This window comes from Pan paniscus, chromosome 6, assembly GCF_029289425.2.
Source record: "Pan paniscus chromosome 6, NHGRI_mPanPan1-v2.0_pri, whole genome shotgun sequence".
NCBI classification, from domain to species: domain Eukaryota; kingdom Metazoa; phylum Chordata; class Mammalia; order Primates; family Hominidae; genus Pan; species Pan paniscus.
In genome coordinates this window covers 191,224,958-191,243,329 of record NC_073255.2, presented here as the reverse complement: position 1 = coordinate 191,243,329, position 18,372 = coordinate 191,224,958, and the positions used below count along the sequence as shown (strand labels likewise).

At 43.5% G+C, this 18,372-nt stretch overlaps 1 protein-coding gene across 4 annotated transcripts in view; it reads right to left on the bottom strand.

The window, feature by feature from the left end:
• The window catches only part of DPP6 (dipeptidyl peptidase like 6), a 998,429-nt gene that overhangs the window by 75,658 nt on the left and 904,399 nt on the right, over positions 1-18,372 (bottom strand). For all 4 annotated transcript variants that reach the window (XM_034965319.2, XM_034965317.3, XM_034965320.2 and 1 more), the window contains exon 16: positions 17,470-17,588. In XM_034965319.2, coding sequence (XP_034821210.1) covers positions 17,470-17,588 — 119 coding nt within the window. The remainder of the gene's footprint in view (positions 1-17,469; positions 17,589-18,372) is intronic.

Genomic DNA, 18,372 nt, shown 5'->3' with positions numbered 1-18,372 from the left:
AAATTTATTCCAAATGACCCTCTGCAGAGAACATCTTGAAGTACAGTAGCCAGAAGGGCGTCCCCAACACTGGCCTTAAGAATATGCTTGCAGTAAACATGAAGAACACGTTTCATGGGGCCAGTCTATATTTAATTAGTTGGTTCAGTTAACAGGTATGAGCCACTGAGCCCTGCCTGTAATCTTATATAATTTCTAAACTTGAATTGTCAAGTTTTATTAGGAGGTATGTATCATTAGATCTTTTTCCAAAATTCTTAGAATTACACTCATTAGGTTTCTTTTCTCTAACGACTCAAAAGCGTGGGGAAAGTTTTTTTCCATCATATCTTGATTTATTTTTTCTCCCTTCCTTCTCCCCAATCTCTCCTTCTAAAGCCTCTACCAAGAGATTACATTTGTTGGATCTATTTTTCATAGCTCTCAAGTGTTTTGAGTGTTCATCTTTGTCCAGTTCTTGGGTCTTCTGGGAAGCCTTTTGGTTGTATTTTCTAGGGCACTTTCTGGTGTTGTTCTGTTCATAATTTTGACCAAACAAGAACACTTCAGGAAGTGAAGGGAAGAAGCACTAGAAATAATTAAGAAGCCGTATTCATTTACGTCAGCGTGATCCAGGCTTTTGGGGGCAACTGGGGTATTTGACTACTTTACCTATTCAGTTCTTCTTCTGAATTAAAAAAATTTGTTTTGTAAATATTGTAAGTCTTGAGCAGTCAGCTTCCTTCATTTTCACAGCAGCCCACTCTTTACCGCTCTGTGTGGTAAAGGTGACGCCTTCTGGAATCTCTCGGAGGATATTTACAGTCGGTCTGGCTGCAGCAGATGGACGAGATCTTTAAAATGCTTCTCCAGGGATTTCCTTCCCAGGCGCTCGGTCTGAGGCCTCCCTTTCGCGTGTGCCGTGTGCTGCAGTGGTGCCCTGTTGGCTATACTCTCGTCCAGGTGGGGCCCAGGCTGTGGACACATGGCTTCAGCAGCCATAGAGCCACTCCCTCCGTGAATGCGGATTCTGATGCCAGGTGGAGACAGGGCAGTGATGAAGGGATGAGGGGGCCTCTTGCAGTGCTTGGGGCCTTGGCTTTGTGGCCACCTGCGGCGCAGCTCCCCTTCCAGCCCCACCGTCCACTCTGGAAGTCTCCCTGGCCAAGTCTCCTTTTGTCTTAGGGGCAAAAATGGGAGGCGGCAGCGTCTACTCTGACAGGTGCTCCACAATTCAGAATTCTAAAAAAACGAACTTCTTTTTGGTCTTCATTTTATAGTCATGTCTTTTGCCAATTATGTTACATTCCCTTGTGTCTGGCTTTCACTTTAACAGTGAACCATTTATGTTTACTTTACAAAAATTCTTCACCATTTTAGCCCATTGGGGCCCCTTCCTAGTGGCCCAGTGGCATTGTTTTTGTTTTTGTTTTTGTTTTATTTCTTCTATCATTTTACTTAGAAAAAAGAGAAATGTATGTGCTCTGGAAGCCATTTTGAAGAGAGATATTCTTTAGGAAATACCATCTGGTCATATTCAGGCAGAAGCAAGGTGAACTGGCTAGTGGGAAATCTCACAGGAAAACTGACCAGTAACAAAATGGCTTTTATTACCCAGAGCTGGGGCAACAAGGATAAAAGGAATGGACACATTCTAGAGTCATTATTTATTGAGTTGAATTAATTAATTCATTAATTTATTTATTTATTGAGACAGAGTTTCACTCTTGTTGCCCACGCTGGAGGGCAATGGCATGATCTCAGCTCCCTGCAACCTCTGCTTCCCGGGTTCAAGTGATTCTCCTGTCTCAGCCTCCTGAGTAGCTGGAATTAAAGGCACGTGCCATCACGTCCAGCTAATTTTTGTATTTTTAGTAGAGACAGGGTTTCACCATATTGGCCAGGCTGGTCTTGAATTCCTGACCTCAGGTGATTTGTCTGCCTCGGCCTTCCAAAATGCTGGCATTACAGGCGTGAGTCACCGTGCCCAGCCCATTATTTATTTTTAATGGACATTTCAGATGAAAGACTGCAGGACATGGCCTCTGATGTAGAAAGGCAGACTCGTACCAGGTTCAGCATACCTGCCACTGCCCAGGAATGGGAAAGGTGTTGAGTGGCAAAGTGAGAAGCTTCTTTTCCATGGAAGATGTTTGTTTGGTTGTTACTGAGGAGGAATATGAGTGGTTTGCGTGGTGTCTGGTAGCATTTACTGAAGAGTGTGACATGTTCCAGAGTATTCGTGTCACTTACATTAACAATATAACCTGCCTTGAGAATCCCTTTCCTTGTTCTTGGTTCATGCAGCCTCAAAGGGAATGGCTCCAAATGTTTGAGAGACTGAACAGATGTTCTTACAAACATACCAGCAATGCTCCAAGGAGCTTCAGACCGGTTCTAAACATTCACTTGGACAAATTCAAAGTTAAAAAGGGCAGCTGAGGTAAATTTCTTGGAAATTTTGATATAAGAGATGTCTAGAGGATTAACTAGTTTGTAGAACCAAACCATTTGTTTTCAAATTTGCTGTTGGGAGTCAATAGCACCCTACATGTTTGAGGCTATTAAGACAGTTTTATCAATGAAGACGCAAACTATGTATTATTTTTCTAGCTCTGGGACTACTCATTTACGGTCAGGCATGAGTTATTAGCAAATAATTTGACCAGCAGTAGAATATTTAATTCCTATGTTGGGATCATGCAAAGGGCACGCCTGCTTACACTGTTGATCCAGCACTCTGAAGGGGTGTGAATCAGTATCACCCCTGAGCCACTCTGGAAGGATCTGGAGATTTCTTCTCCCTCATTCAAAAGATGTATGACAGAAGAGGTGCCCTTCAGTTAGAAACCCTCGGCAACAGCCTCCCTCAGGAGAGTTTCCATGACAGCCATTTCCATCCCTTCAGGTAACCGAGTCTCAATCTGTGTCTCTTCATGCATGCCCTTTTCTCTTCTCTGAAGTGACGTGCTGTCACTTCTATTTTGGCTGGCCATAATGCTTCAGGAGTCTAGGCCCTTAAAAAAATAAGCCCCTTCACCTCATTCTGCAGTACAAGGTGAGTTTTAGGATAAATCTCAAACTTCCAAATGTATGTCATCTTGGATAATATGGAATCTGAAGTCTCACCATGTGGAGGTATTCATTCATTTCAGGGGATTACACCAAACATCATAGATGCATGGCATGTGGCTGCCACCTGCTCCCCCATGACTGTGGGTGACACACATCACTAATCAATCAGGACGTTCATGACATCATCCATCAATCACTCAGGACATTCATGACATCACCCATCAATCACTCATGATGCTCATGTCATTAATCACTCAGGACATTCATGACATCATCCATCAATCACTGAGGACATTCATGACATCACCCTTCAATCACTCATGACATCCATGGCATCAATCACTCATGATGCTCATGTCATTAATCACTCAGGACATTCATGACATCAGTTACTTGTGACATTTATGACATTAATCATTCACTCATGATGTTCATGACATCATCAATCGATCACTCATGATATTCGTAACATCGATCACTCATGATGTGCCTGACATCAGTCACTCACTCATGTTTCATTATATCATCACTCATGACCCTCATGACATCATTCATCAATTACTCTTGAAGTTGCTCATATTAATCACTCACTCATGATGTTCATGACATCATATATCAATCACTCATAATGTTCATGACATCATAAATCACTCATGATGTTAATGACATCATGACTTTTGTGACATCATCCATCAATCGCTTACGACTTTCATGACATCATCCGTTAATCACTCATGACGTTCTTTCCTGCTGAACCTGCACTTGGCCTCAGAACCCTTCTCATCCACAGCACTGCAGCCAGCGCCTTCCCAACAAGTGGAGCTGGTTGGCTGATTCCTGTTTTTCATCCCTGCCTTACTCACTGCTCTGACTAAAACCTGGGGAAGAATAACAAGCACCTTAGTATACATATTTGCAGGACACCTTAATGGCACCTTCGTGGACATTTCCCCTGGTTAATTATGTTTTGCAGCGAGAGGATGTAGGAGGGGCATCTGGGAGCTCCGGGCACCTGAAGGCATGGAGGGGAAAGGTCACAGCAGAAGGAACGGGCAGGTGCTAAGAAAGCTGGAAATTTACTTCTTAACTTCTGCCAGGAACCAACTGTGAGGACCACGGTGGACACATGCACTCTGGAAGCCACCAGGTACTCATTGCCATGCCTGACAGTTGATTTAATGTTTTGTGGCTCTGGCATCCATGGCCGCTTCTGGAATTTGCTAGTGTAAGTGCAAGATCGAGGGGTTCCAACCTAAGCCTGCTGAGGTGCTGGAGTGCCCACTAACATTTGGGAAGGGATGCTGCTTCATTGACTTCATGCACGTCAGCCACCCCCAGCCTTGGCCCCAACTTTTGGATACTGAGTGGGTAGCAAGTGGATGTGTAAGAAACTCAATTGATTACTAAGGTGATGACAATGATGAAAACAATTATGACAGTTAACTCTTATTATTAAACACTCACTATGTATCAGATGCCATGGTAAGTACTCTACATGCACTATCTAGGTTAATCTTCAAAACAGCCTCACAGGACAGGGTGCCCCATATCCACCAGGGACATGTTCCCAGACCCCAGTGGATGTCTGAAACCAATGATAGTATTGAACCCCATATATATAATGTTTTTTCTGTGCCTACATACCTAATTATAAAGTTTCCTTTATAAATTAGGCATAGTAAGAGAACAATAACTAATAATGAAATCAAACTATTATAACAATATACTGTAATAAAAGTTATTATGAATGTGGTGTCTCTCTCAAAATCTTATTGTTTATAATATTTTCAGAGCATAGTTGACTCTAGGTAACTGAAACCTCAAAAACTAGAACTGTGGATAAGGGGGGACTGCCATACTGTTATTCCTCTGATTTTCAGGATGAGGGTGTGGAGGATTAAGCAAGGTTAACCAAGATGCCCAAGGTCACGAAGCTGTAGGTGGCAGAGTCCAGGTTTGAACCCAGCTCTACGGTTCCATACTCCATAGACCTCCCTTACTGCCATTTCAATCTCCTGTGATTTTGATAATGATGGCAATGATGGTGATGACAGAAGATCTTGGGGAATATTTAATAGTAAGAAGAATAGTTATCAGATTTGAGTCACTGTATTTTAGGCTCAGGTAATAATACTTTGGTTCCATTCAACTTGGAGAAGGAGAAGCCTGTCTTGATAAACCAAACTGCTAAGTCTAAGACCAAACTTCTTAAAGTCTGGAAAGTAGCTCTCTAATCATGGCTCAACACTGAAAGGGGCGGGGGTGAGAGCCCAGAGCTGTAAGGGATTCATGAACACAGACTGTCCCGTTCCCATTCAGAGCAGCAAGTGACTGCAATAATTGAATCCTCAGCTTCAGGAGAAGGAAGTTTATTTAGCTATTTTTAAACATACAAAAAATGTTTCAGTAGGAAGCACCAAATGGCCAATTCATACACGGAACTCATTTTCCTGGTGGCATTTGGACATTTCTTAGAAACAGGATTGATTGAGTCATTTTCAAAAACTTGAAGGAAAATAAATCATACTCTTGAGATTCATTTTGAAGAGAAAAACCCAGTTCTCTAAACAGAGGCGAGGACTGTGAAACACAAATTATGTAAATTGGGCACTTTGATTCTGTTGTTCAGTGGCTCTGGCGGTTGAATTTAGATGGGTAGGAGAAAACCCTACAGAACTTGTTATGGCTGTATGCCACTTGACTGTGAATTTTGCATTATGACAGGGAAGAAGTATTCCTAGAGAGAATCTATACTGGAACTGCTCTTCTTCCTCTAATATGCTAGAGTTGCTATCCAAAGATATGGTAGTATCACATTACTTCCTTCAGTGACCCCCTTGCTGCTTCCAGAATGCAGTGAAACCATTAAGGACTGTCTCTGGCACAGTCTAGTGTGGCTGCCCTTAATTTTGTGTTCCTGAGAAGAACAAGCTGAGCACTCTTTCTTTCTTATATAAGAAGGCAATGCAGGCCTTAGAAGGGAAGTGTTGTGGGTTTAATTAATGGTGTCCCCCCAAAAGTTACACTGAAGTCCTGACCCTCGGTTCCTGTGAATGTGACCTTATTTGGAAACGAGGTCTTTGCAGGTGTAGTCAAGTTAAGATGAAGCTACGCTGGATTAGGTGGGTCCTCATTCAATGATTGGCATCTATATAAGAAGCGAGAAATTTGGATGCAGAGAAAGAGGGGGAAGACCACATGAAGATGGAGGCAAAGATGAAAGCAATACATTGGTAAGTCAAAAAATGCCAAGGACTGCTGGCAACCACCAGAAGCTCGAGAGAAACGTGGAACAGATTCTCCCTCACAGCCTCCAAGAGAAACCACACTGGCTAACAGCTTGATTTTGGATTTCCGGCCTCCAGAACTGTGAGAGACTAAATTTCTGTTGGTTTAAACCATCCAGATTGCGGTAATTTGTTAGCTGTCCTAGAAGATGAGTCCAGGAGGTGAGTGCTTTTTCTCTTTAAAGATGGAATTGGGTTTATCCAGGACTAGAAGGTGAGACCACCCAGCCTTCCCCTGTCCTGGGCATCCCCAGTCATCTAAGACAGCTGAAGACTGAGTTCCTGTCACAGGCGTTGGTCTGCGGGTGAATACACAGCCACTTTCATGTTCTCTGACTTCTCATTCATCCCTCCTGGAAGGGGATGAAAATCAACCCTGCCCTGAAAGTCTTGGAGAATGTATAGGGGTTTATCAGGTAGTCAAAGACAAAAGCATGGAAATGTGAAAAATGATATTGAGTTTCGGGAATTCTAAGTAGATATATTTACGCTAGAATATAAATTTCAAGGAATCAGAAATGGGAACATAGTCATCAACTGTTATAATATAATTAGAAATGTACTTTTCAGGCCAGGCACGGTGGCTCAAAGCCTGTAATCCCAGTACTTTGGGAGGCCGAGGCAGGTGGATCACCTGAGGTCAAGAGTTCAAGACCCACCTAACCAACATTGCAAAACCCCGTCTCTACTAAAAATACAAAAATTAGCTGGGTGTGGTGGTTGGCGCTTGTAATCCCAGCTACTCAAGAGGCTGAGGGAGGAGAATTGCTTGAACCTGGGAGGCGGAGGTTGCAGTGAGCCCAGATTGTGTCATTGCACTCCAGCCTGGGTGACAAGAACAAAACTCCATCTCAAAAAAAAAAAAAAAAAAAAAAAAAGAAATGTGCTTTTCAAATTGTAAAGAACTTAACAAATAGAAGATTATTTCTTTTACTATCCATTTCACAGGGTCATTGAGAAGACCAATTAAGTATGTATGCCAAAAGCTGCTTGGTATATTCTGGAAAATCATCATAAAAGGTTACATCATAATACAATATTTAGAATATAGCTGGCTTCACTTCCAGACAATAGAGAGGTGGACAGAAACTCTCTGTATTACATAGATAGGTGAGTTTCCACAAGGTTCCACTGAGTTTGGCTTACAGCTGACCCCTCGCACAAGTATCCAGGGGTCATCTGAAACCCATGTCCTTTAGATATAAATATTGACACTCAGAGATGGGATCCAGTGAGGTAGTGAGTGGATATAGTGGCTATAAGCATTTCTGAACCTCTATTTATATATCCTATTCGAATATATTTTTAATGTAACTGTGCAAAGTAGAAAAATAATTTATGGGTTTGTATGTACAATCAAAAATTAAGGAATTGGCCAGGCACGGTGGCTCATGCCTGTAATCCCAGCACTTTGGGAGGCCGAGGTGGGCAGATCACAAGGTCAGGAGATTGAGACCATCCTGGCTAACACAGTGAAAACCCATCTCTAATAAAAACACACACAAAAAAATTAGCTGGGCATTGTGGCGGGCACCTGTAGTCCCAGCTACTCAGGAGGCTGAGGCAGGAGAATGGCGTGAAACCAGGAGGCAGAGCTTGCAATGAGCCAAGATCATGCCACTGTACTCTAGCCTGGGCAACAGAGCGAGACTCTGTCTCAAAAAAAAAAAAAATTGAGGAATTAACCTAAAATAATTATTATTTAAGTTAATAGTAATTATTATTAACCTAAAAATAATTTTTAGGTTTGTATGTACAATAAAAAATTTTAAGGAATTAAGAATTATAAACATAAAACATAAACATATAAGCATACAAATGTCAAATATTGAGAAGCCGCAGAAGAAATGTTAATGAAAAATTAGAGAAAGCACACATTGATACTGCTAGATGGAACTCTATAATGATGTTGGACAAAATACACTGTGGAAGAAAAACTGAACATTAGGAGAAGATCAGTATGCCAAAGGACTAATGAAATAGAAGTACTGCTTGCAAACAACTGATGAGCTACAATCAGCTATGATTACAATGGACTGAGTGTTTATGTCCCCCCCACATTTATACATTAAAGTCCTAACCTGCAACGTGATGGTATTAAGAGGTGGGGCCTTTGAGAGGTGATTAGGTCCCAAGAGTGGAACCCTTGGGAATGGCATTAGTGCACTTACAATGAGGCCCCAGAGAGCTCTGTCACCCTCTTTCCCACCACATGAGGATACAAGGAGAAACTGGTCATCTGTGACCCAGAAGAGGGCCCTTACCAGAATCAACAATGCTGGTACCCTGGTCTTGGATTTCCAGCTTCCAGAACTGTGAGAAATAAATTTCTGTTGTTTATAAGCCACACAGTCTATAGAACTTCACTACAGCAGCCCAAATGGACTAAGACAATAAAGTTATATTGCTGAATATAAGTTATAATACTGAATATAAGTTACAGGACAGGTCAATATCAGCTAAACTTACCAAAAACTGTCCTAATGGGAGGCCCACAGAAAGGCAGGAAGAATGATGAAGTCTATATGAAACAGTTATAATTTCATGATTTTATACCCAGCCCTTATGTCCTAATGTGGTTTGATAGCCTATATCTGCTCTCAGGGACATGTCTTTTGGCTGGTTGGTATCCATCTTGTCCTAGTTGTTAAATCCTTTGACGATCATCCCTTCCTATGCCCAGACAACCTGAACTACTTACACTTCCCTCCCTGTGTGACGGGTTGAACAGCTTTGAATGTGGGCACGTTTACAGATTTTACCATAGAGAAGCCTCTCATTGCCAGTACATTTATCCTCAACCTATAAAAGGAGGATTTTTTTGGTTCTGGTTGCAACTAGAAGACTAAGTTAATTTATATAACAAAATGCTGCAGGAGGAGGGAAGGAGAAGAAAACAAGAGTCTCTAATGCTAGGAGTGGAGACGTTATTTTTGTCACAGGTTTCCAAGAATCTCTCAGAATAACCTGGGGTGCGAAGGAAACAGGACAGGAAATGAGCATTGACTAAACGTTGCTCTAGGCTACACATCTGGGTCCATTTTAATATCTACTGAGAAACGTGGAGAAAAATAAAATTATTTTAAATTATCTTTGTTTATTAAATCAGGTTGCTTGTATTCACTTGATCCTGATTCACATGCTGCAAAAGATTCCATTGCATAATCTTACAACATTTCTTGTGCTTTTTCTCAGGGTGTACCTTCCACTTGGACTGCTTTTTCCCATTCCAAATCCTACCTACTCATTTGTTTTAAATGCCACCTCATCATTGACACCTTCCTTGAGTCTTCTCCTCCATCAAATGCCCCAAGCAATCCAAATGGGTATAATCATTTTCTCCTTTAAGATTTCATAGCAATTGATCCCATCCCTTAGGCAATCATCGCCAATGCCTGCTCAGCTTTCCCCATGGCAGGATGAGGCTCAGCTTCAGGGTCTGCTAAGTCAGTTATCACTGGTAACTGCTTCCAGGTTCAAACAGTTGGCTGCTCCTGTGTCCCCATGTACTTTGTTGTCTTTGTAAATTTAAACCTTTTCAGAAAATCTCTTTTTATGAGTGGGATTTTGGTTACCTCCATGGGGAGAGTTTAATTTGGGCATTCAAAAGTTACTTTAGCCAGAAAATAGCTTATTATGTACACAGTTTAAAGAGCAATTTTGTAGAGAAGAGGGCTAGTTTATGTCTACCTTAAGATGAGGCAACAGGCTAAATATTTAAATAGATCTTAAATGATTCAGGAAACCCTAGCGTGATAATTTCATAATGACTAAGAGTTCAGTTTCTTAATCAACAAAAGAAAGGCAGGGTGGAGACTGGATTAGAGGCTCTGAGATCTATTCCTATCTTCAAATTCTAGGAATCTGTTTGATTATTACAGGGATCCAGGCATTGGCAGGAGGAGCATCCCATCCTTTCTGAAGGTGAGATTGTGGAGGTGCCCAATGGGCCAGGTCAGTCATGTGTGTGTGACCCAGTGTGGCTGTACCTGGGCCTAGGTCAGTTGTGTATGTGTGACCCAGTGTGGCTGTATCTGGGGTGTGGGTCAGTTGTGTGTGTGACCCAATGTGGCTGTACCTAGAGTCCGGGTCAGTCGTGTGTGTGTGACCCAGTGTGGCTGTACCTGGGGACTGGGTCAGTGGTGTGTGTGTGACCCAGTGTGGTTGTACCTGGGGACTGGGTCAGTTGTGTGTGTGTGACCCAGTGTGGCTGTACCTGGGGACTAGGTCAGTCATGTGTGTGACCCAGTGTGGCTGTACCTGGGGACTGGGTCAGCTGTGTGTGTGTGACCCAGTGTGGCTGTACCTGGGGCCCGGGTCAGTCATGTGTGTGACCCGGTGTGGCTGTACCTGGGGGCTGAGTCAGTCGTGTGTCTGACCTTGTGTTGCTGTACTTGTTCTTTGCTTCTATTTTCCTCCCAGGTATCAACTATGGAGTCATCTCTTCACAATAACTATTTGCAGACCACAACACAAACCTTGCAAATACATAAACATAAAAAGAAATACGAATCTCCCCTGGGACAGAAGGCCAGTGGCAGACTAGAAATCTGCACAAGAGCCACCCTATAGTGCTCTCTAAACTTTAACACTCTGTCCAAGCAGCCTCCCAACACCAGGCTATGTTTCTATCTACCACGGGCTCCATGTTTACATCCACCATGTGGGAACTGGAACTTCCCTGCCTAAATCCATGGCCATGGATCTCCTGGGAGAGCCTTTTGGATTTCAACCCAGGGCTGCAGCTTATGGAAACTGAACCATAAAAGGCTTCCAGTTGTCAGAATGAGGCATCCAGACTAAACTTGAGCTTGAACTTAGCAGGGAGCTGTGAGCTCCAAAGGGAAGCAGCGAAACTGTTTGTTAAGTAAGGGCCAGGCAAGGTGGCTCATGCCTGTAATCCCAGCACTTTGGGAGGCCAAGGCAGGTGGATCATTTGAGACCAGGAGTGTGAGACCAGCCTGGCCAACATGGCAAAACCCTGTCTTTACTAAAAATACAAAAATTATGTATCCATGTAATCCCAGCTACTTGGGAGGCTGAGGCAGAAGAATGGCATGAAACCAGGAGGCGGAGCTTGCAATGAGCCAAGATCGTGCCACTGTACTCTAGCCTGGGCAACAGAGTGAGACTCTGTTTAAAAAAAAAATTAAGGAATTAACCTAAAATTATTATTATTTAATAATAATAATTATTAACCTAAAAATAATTTTTAGGTTTGTATGTACAATAAAAAATTTTAAGGAATTAAGAATTATAAACATAAAACATAAACATATAAGCATACAAATGTCAAATATTGAGAAGCCGCAGAAGAAATGTTAATGAAAAATTAGAGAAACACACATTGATACTGCTAGATGGAACTCTATAATGATGTTGGACAAAATACACTGTGGAGGAAAAACTGAACATTAGGAGAAGATCAGTATGCCAAAGGACTAATGAAATAGAAGTACTGCTTGCAAACAACTGATGAGCTACAATCAGCTATGATTACAATGGACTGAGTGTTTATGTCCCCCCCACATTTATACATTAAAGTCCTAACCTGCAACGTGATGGTATTAAGAGGTGGGGCCTTTGAGAGGTGATTAGGTCCCAAGAGTGGAACCCTCGGGAATGGCATTAGTGTACTTATAATGAGGCCCCAGAGAGCTCTGTCACCTTCTTTCCCACCACATGAGGACACAAGGAGAAACTGGTCATCTGTGACTCAGAAGAGGGCCCTTACCAGAATCAACAATGCTGGTACCCTGGTCTTGGATTTCCAGCTTCCAGAACTGTGAGAAATAAATTTCTGTTGTTTATAAGCCACACAGTCTATAGAACTTCACTACAGCAGCCCAAATGGACTAAGACAATAAAGTTATATTGCTGAATATAAGTTATAATACTGAATATAAGTTACAGGATAGGTCAATATCAGCTAATCTTACCAAAAACTGTCCTAATGGAAGGCCCACGGAAAGGCAGAAAGAATGATGAAGTCTATACAAAACAGTTATACTTTCATGATTTTATACCCAGCCCTTATGTCCTAATGTGGTTTGATAGCCTATATCTGCTCTCAGGGACATGTCTTTTGGCTGGTTGGTATCCATCTTGTCCTAGTTGTTAAATCCTTTGACTATCATCCCTTTCTATGCCCAGACAACCTGAACTACTTGCACTTCCCTCCCTGTGTGATGGGTTGAACAGCTTTGAATGTGGGCACGTTTACAGATTTTACCATAGAGAAGCCTCTCATTGCCAGTACATTTATCCTCAACCTATAAAAGGAGGATTTTTTTGGTTCTGGTTGCAACTAGAAGACTAAGTTAATTTATATAACAAAATGCTGCAGGAGGAGGGAAGGAGAAGAAAACAAGAGTCTCTAATGCTAGGAGTGGAGACGTTATTTTTGTCACAGGTTTCCAAGAATCTCTCAGAATAACTTGGGGTGTGAAGGAAACAGGACAGGACATGAGCATTGACTAAACGTTGCTCTAGACTACACATCTGGGTCCATTTTAATATCTACTGAGAAATGTGGAGAAAAGTAAAATTATTTTAAATTATCTTTGTTTATTAAATCAGGTTGCTTGTATTCACTTGATCCTGATTCACATGCTGCAAGCCACTCCATCGCATAATCTTAGAACATTTCTTGTACTTTTTCTCAGGCTGTACCTTCCACTTGGACTGGTTTTTCCCATTCCAAATCCCACCTACTTATTTGTTTTAAATGCCACCTCATCATTGACACCTTCCTTGAGTCTTCTCCTCCAGCAAAATGCCCCAAGCAATCCAAATGGGTATAATCATTTTCTCCTTTAAGATTTCATAGCAGTTGATCTTCTCATCCCTTAGGCAATCATCGCCAATGCCTGCTCACCTTTCCCCATGGGAGGACGAGGCTCAGCTTCAGGGTCTGCTAAGTCAGTTATCACTTGTAACTACTTCCAGATTCAAAGAGTTGGCTGCTCCTGTCTCCCCATTTACTTTGTTGTCTTTGTAAATTTAAACCTTTTCAGAAAATCTCTTTTTATGAGTGGGAGTTTGGTTACCTCCATGGGGAGAGTTTAATTTGGGCATTCAAAAGTTACTTTAGCCAGAAAATAGCTTATTATGTAAACACTTTAAAGAGCAATTTTGTAGAGAAGAGGGCTAGTTTATGTCTACCTTAAGATGAGGCAACAGGCTAAATATTTAAATAGATGTTAAATGATTCAGGAAACCCTAGCGTGATAATTTCATAATGACTAAGAGTTCAGTTTCTGAATCAACAAAAGAAAGGCAGGGTGGAGACTGGATTAGATGCTCTGAGATCTATTCCTATCTTCAAATTTCAGATATCTGTTTGATTATTATAGGGATCCAGGCATTGGCAGGAGGAGCATCCCATCCTTTCTGAAGGTGAGATTGTGGAGGTGCCCAATGGGCCAGGTTAGTTGTGTGTGTGTGACCCAGTGTGTGGCTGTACCTGGGGACTGGGTCAGTCGTGTGTGTGACCCAGTGTGGCTGTACCTGGGGTCCGGGTCAGTCATGTGTGTGTGACCCAGTGTGGCTGTACCTGGGGGCTGGGTCAGTCGTGTGTCTGACCTTGTGTTGCTGTACTTGTTCTTTACTTCTGTTTTCCTCCCAGCTATCAACTATGGAGTCATCTCTTCACAATAACTATTTGCAGACCACAACACAAGCCTTGCAAATACATAAACATAAAAAGAAATACGAATCTCCCCTGGGACAGAAGGCCAGTGGCAGACTAGAAATCCGCACAGGAGCCACCCTATAGTGCTCTCTAAACTTTAACACTCTGTCCAAGCAGCCTCCCAACACCAGGCTGTGTTTCTATCTACCACGGGCTCCATGTTTACATCCACCATGTGGGAAATGGAACTTCCCTGCCTAAATCCATGGCCATGGATCTCCTGGGAGAGCCTTTTGGATTTCAACCCAGGGCTGCAGCTTATGGAAACTGAACCATAAAAGGCTTCCAGTTGTCAGAATGAGGCATCCAGACTGAACTTGAGCTTGAACTTAGCAGGGAGCTGTGACCTCCAAAGGGAAGCAGCGAAAGTGTTTGTTAGGTAAGGGCCAGGTGAGGTGGCTTTTGTCTGTAATCCCAGCACTTTGGGAGGCCAAGGCAGGTGGAACATTTGAGACCAGGAGTGTGAGACCAGCCTGGCCAACATGGCAAAACCCTGTCTTTACTAAAAATACAAAAATTATGTATCCATGTAATCCCAGCTACTTGGGAGGCTGAGGCAGGAGAATCACTTGAAACCAGGAGGCAGAGGTTGCAGTGAGCTGAGATGGCACTAGTGCACTCCAGCCTGGGCGGCAGAGCAAGACTCCATCTCAAACAACAACAACAACAACAAATAAGCTGTTGGATTCTGGATTCTGGGAGGGTCACCATGTGGAGCAGATATTAGTATGTGTTAGGAATATGACCGAGCAGCTCAGTCTCAAACCACGATTTAAACTTTTTTTCTTTCTCCTCTCCTCTTCTGTCTGCTCCCTGTCTCAAGATACAACTTTGAGACAAGCTGCGTATGTGTTACCTTTCATCTTGAAACACAGCCTCAGAATGTGCTGTTGCCTCCACTCCCTTTCTTTTCCCATTCTATGCTCTCATGCCTTATGCACATTTATTAACCCGGATGCTTGTGGAGCACACACCATGCTTTCTTATCTGGTCATGTATTTCCTTAAAACCTCCAGGAGTCAGCTCCTGATAGGACCCAGATACCTCCAGAATTCTTTCTTTAACAAAAGATTACTTCAAGGATGAAACCCACTCATGGCTGAAGAGTGACTACAAGGCTGACTGTGATTAACTGATAACCTGGTGGGATCCACAATGGTGCCAGCTCCTTCATCAAATGGGACAATAATTAAAGAGGGGCCACCACAGCCAGTCACACTCCTTGGCACCTCCTAACCCCCCAAGCTTTTCCCCATTCCAAACCCTTCTTCTTCTTTTTTTTTTTTTTTTTTAAAAGAAAAGAAACCCTGTATTTGCTCCACAAATTGAAGAGTGGAATTGCTTTCTGCTCTTCCCCTTGCTGGTATAGGTAATAAAGAAATATCACTCCTTCATATCACAACTCATTATTATTTTGACTTCTTTCCAAGAACGGTGAGAAGCCAGACCCTTCTTGCTGGTTATAGTAAGAATTTGGGAAATACAAATCCATAAAGTTGCTGTCTTGACCAGTGCAGACCTCAGATCCCAAAGGCTCTGCCTCCTGCCTAGGCCAGACCAAGCCCCTCTGGCAAATGACCTCTGTCCCTGACTCAGGATCTCCACAATGGAGGCTCTGTCACCTTTCTCATTCAACCATTGTTGCTTGGGGCACTCTTCTTGAAATCTACTTCAATTTTTCACTTCTGTGTTTGATCATGACCTCCTGTGTGCTGAAGCTGCCTCCTGCTTCTGAGACAGGATTGTGGATTCTGATTATGTAGCTCCTCAAAAGACTCTCTGGCTCCTAGTGGGTCTGCTTGCCACATTTTCCCAATCCCTATGCCCCGTCAATCCCTGTAATTTCCCAAGTTCTTATTTCAAGAAGATCCCGCCCTAGGAGACACATGTCACTGGGCTAGGAACTGGGAGACCTTGATGCTGGCCCTCTCTGTGTCACTGGCTCATTGGGAGTCAGGGAATCCACTCAACTTCTGGCTTAGGGTTTGCCATCTGATACATGAAGTGGGTCAGTTAGATCTTAGGTTCTTTCCCCTACAGCACTCTATGATTTCAGATACTTGGTGGCCTCCTTCTTGGGACGCACAGGAAAGAGGAATTTGGTACCATTAACGTTGCGGGGACTGGGGCACTAATGTTATATTTCAGTCGCACCCCCCTCATCCCTCCGTGGTCTCCTTGCTGTCTTAGAAGAATGTCAGGGGCTGATCTTGTGTTGAGCAAGAGGCTGAGTGTCCCCGTTCTGCGGATTTTCAAGATTTTAGATGACACTGATAAAAAGAGAACGAAGTCATGAAGTCATGAGCTCTCTAGTAGCTAGCAAAGGCTAGCAAAGACATCGCTCTGATAAAAGTTATTCATTCTCCACCTATGGCTTAGAGGATTCAAACTCTGACAGAGGAGCGAATTGCTCCTGATCTTAGTCTCTGCCCGTGGCATATTTTCATTCTTTGAGGTCATCGCAGGAGATCATGTTTTGTTACGACCATATTTAGGATGACTTACCTTTCCATGGGTTCATATCGTATCTTTCCAAGATACAGACAAGCAGCAAAAATATCCTTTGTATCCCATATGCAACATGGCCTACTCTTTTGTGTATGCTGGTTGGTGTGATCAAACTCTTGCAGTTTGGGATAAATTATCAATGAATTGGGACATAGGGAAATATTTTTCTGAGACTTCTTTAACATAACCTCAATCCTTTTTTTCTTATCTGGTCATTTGAGATGGAGTCTCACTCTGTTGCCCAGGCTGGAGTGTAGTGGTGCGATCTCAGCTCACTGCAACCTCCACCTCCTGGGTTCAAGCAATTCTTCTGCCTCAGCCTCCCTAGTAGCTGAGATTACAGGCATTCACCACCAGGCCCGGCTAATTTTTGTATTTTTAGTAGAGATGGGATTTCGCCATGTTAGCCAGGCAGGTCTCGAACTCCTGACCTCAGGTGAATCTGCCCACCTTGGCCTCCCAAAGCGCTGGGATTACGAGCGTGAGCCACCGTGCCTGGTGATATTCAATCATCCTTAAATATGATTGAAAAGTTAATCTTTGAAATTGTTTTCCTATCTTTATTGATGGATTGATGGCTTTGGCTCATCACTGTGTAGGATATTTACCCTTCCTAGCTCATGGGACTATTATTTTTTGTGGACAATGGGAGACAAACTGAGAGATTACTGGCACAGTGTGCACAGAACACTCTGATAAGCTGTACACCTGTATGAAACGTAAAGTAGCCCCACTGCACCAGGCTCTGTGGGGGTCCAGTCATCTTGCACCATAAGCAATGTTATCAGGTAGGCGGGATCCTCACCTGTTCTGGAATATGCTGTGCTCCCACCACAGCCGCCGCCCCCTCCCTGCAAGTGTGCCCACCCCCTCCCTGCAAATGTGCCTGCCAGGGCTCTTTGCCCTGACGGGGTGGCAGGAGCTGACCTTCGCACTTGAGCAGGAAGAAGTCCATGCTATGGCTGAAGGAAGCGCTGAAGTAGGTGCAGTTCTCAACCAGGTCGCAGGAGAGGCACTGCCTGTTGAAGTTGCCCACCGTGTTGGCACTGGAAGAGCAAAGGACGCAGGTGTGAATGTGGGCGGAGAGGAGCTGCCCTCCACGCTGGGTGCCGCAAGCTGGTGGGCTCTCCCCATGAGGGTGATCTGCGGAGCCCTGCTACAGACCCCCGGGGCCTTTCTCCCTCTGTCTCCCTGGTGGAGCCCCTGAGACCACCCAGCTCCATTTCCACCTTCCTTTGCTGGTGGGTCCCTCCCACTCTCAAGAGCTTTCAGCACCCTTGCTTGTGGGAGGGCTGGAAGGCAGTCACCTATGCTGCCTTCTCCAGGCTCTGCAGGTGGCCTGGTGTGAGGAGCATGGAGCTGTCAGTGTTATATGATCTAGCACTCTATCTGCACGTGTCCTGTCCCTCTGAGTGGATGGCTAGCAATCTGAGAACAGTAGACAGAGTGACATATCTTCAAATTATCTGGGTTCCAAACGCTGGCATGTGAGCAGGCAGGGGCTCCAGCAGCACCAGTGGAATTGAACTCTGGCAGCTTCCAAAAGCCACATCCCCTGACAGAGTGAAACCTCGAGAGCTCGCGCTTCCCACTCAATGGAGCTACACAAGTGGGAACTGGCTTGAAGATGTTACCTGGGACCACTGTGGTCAAGTGTCATTTCAAGTCAAGAAGGCCTAAAATGTGCTCCCTAAAATGGAAAGATCCTAAGATACCGGATCTACCTGGAAGAAGTTCTTATCTGAACATTTTGCCCCAGGAGGGTCCCCTCTAACCATAGGTTTCAATATGAAGTCTGTTGTTCCAGGAGTAAAGACATTTCACGGGAGA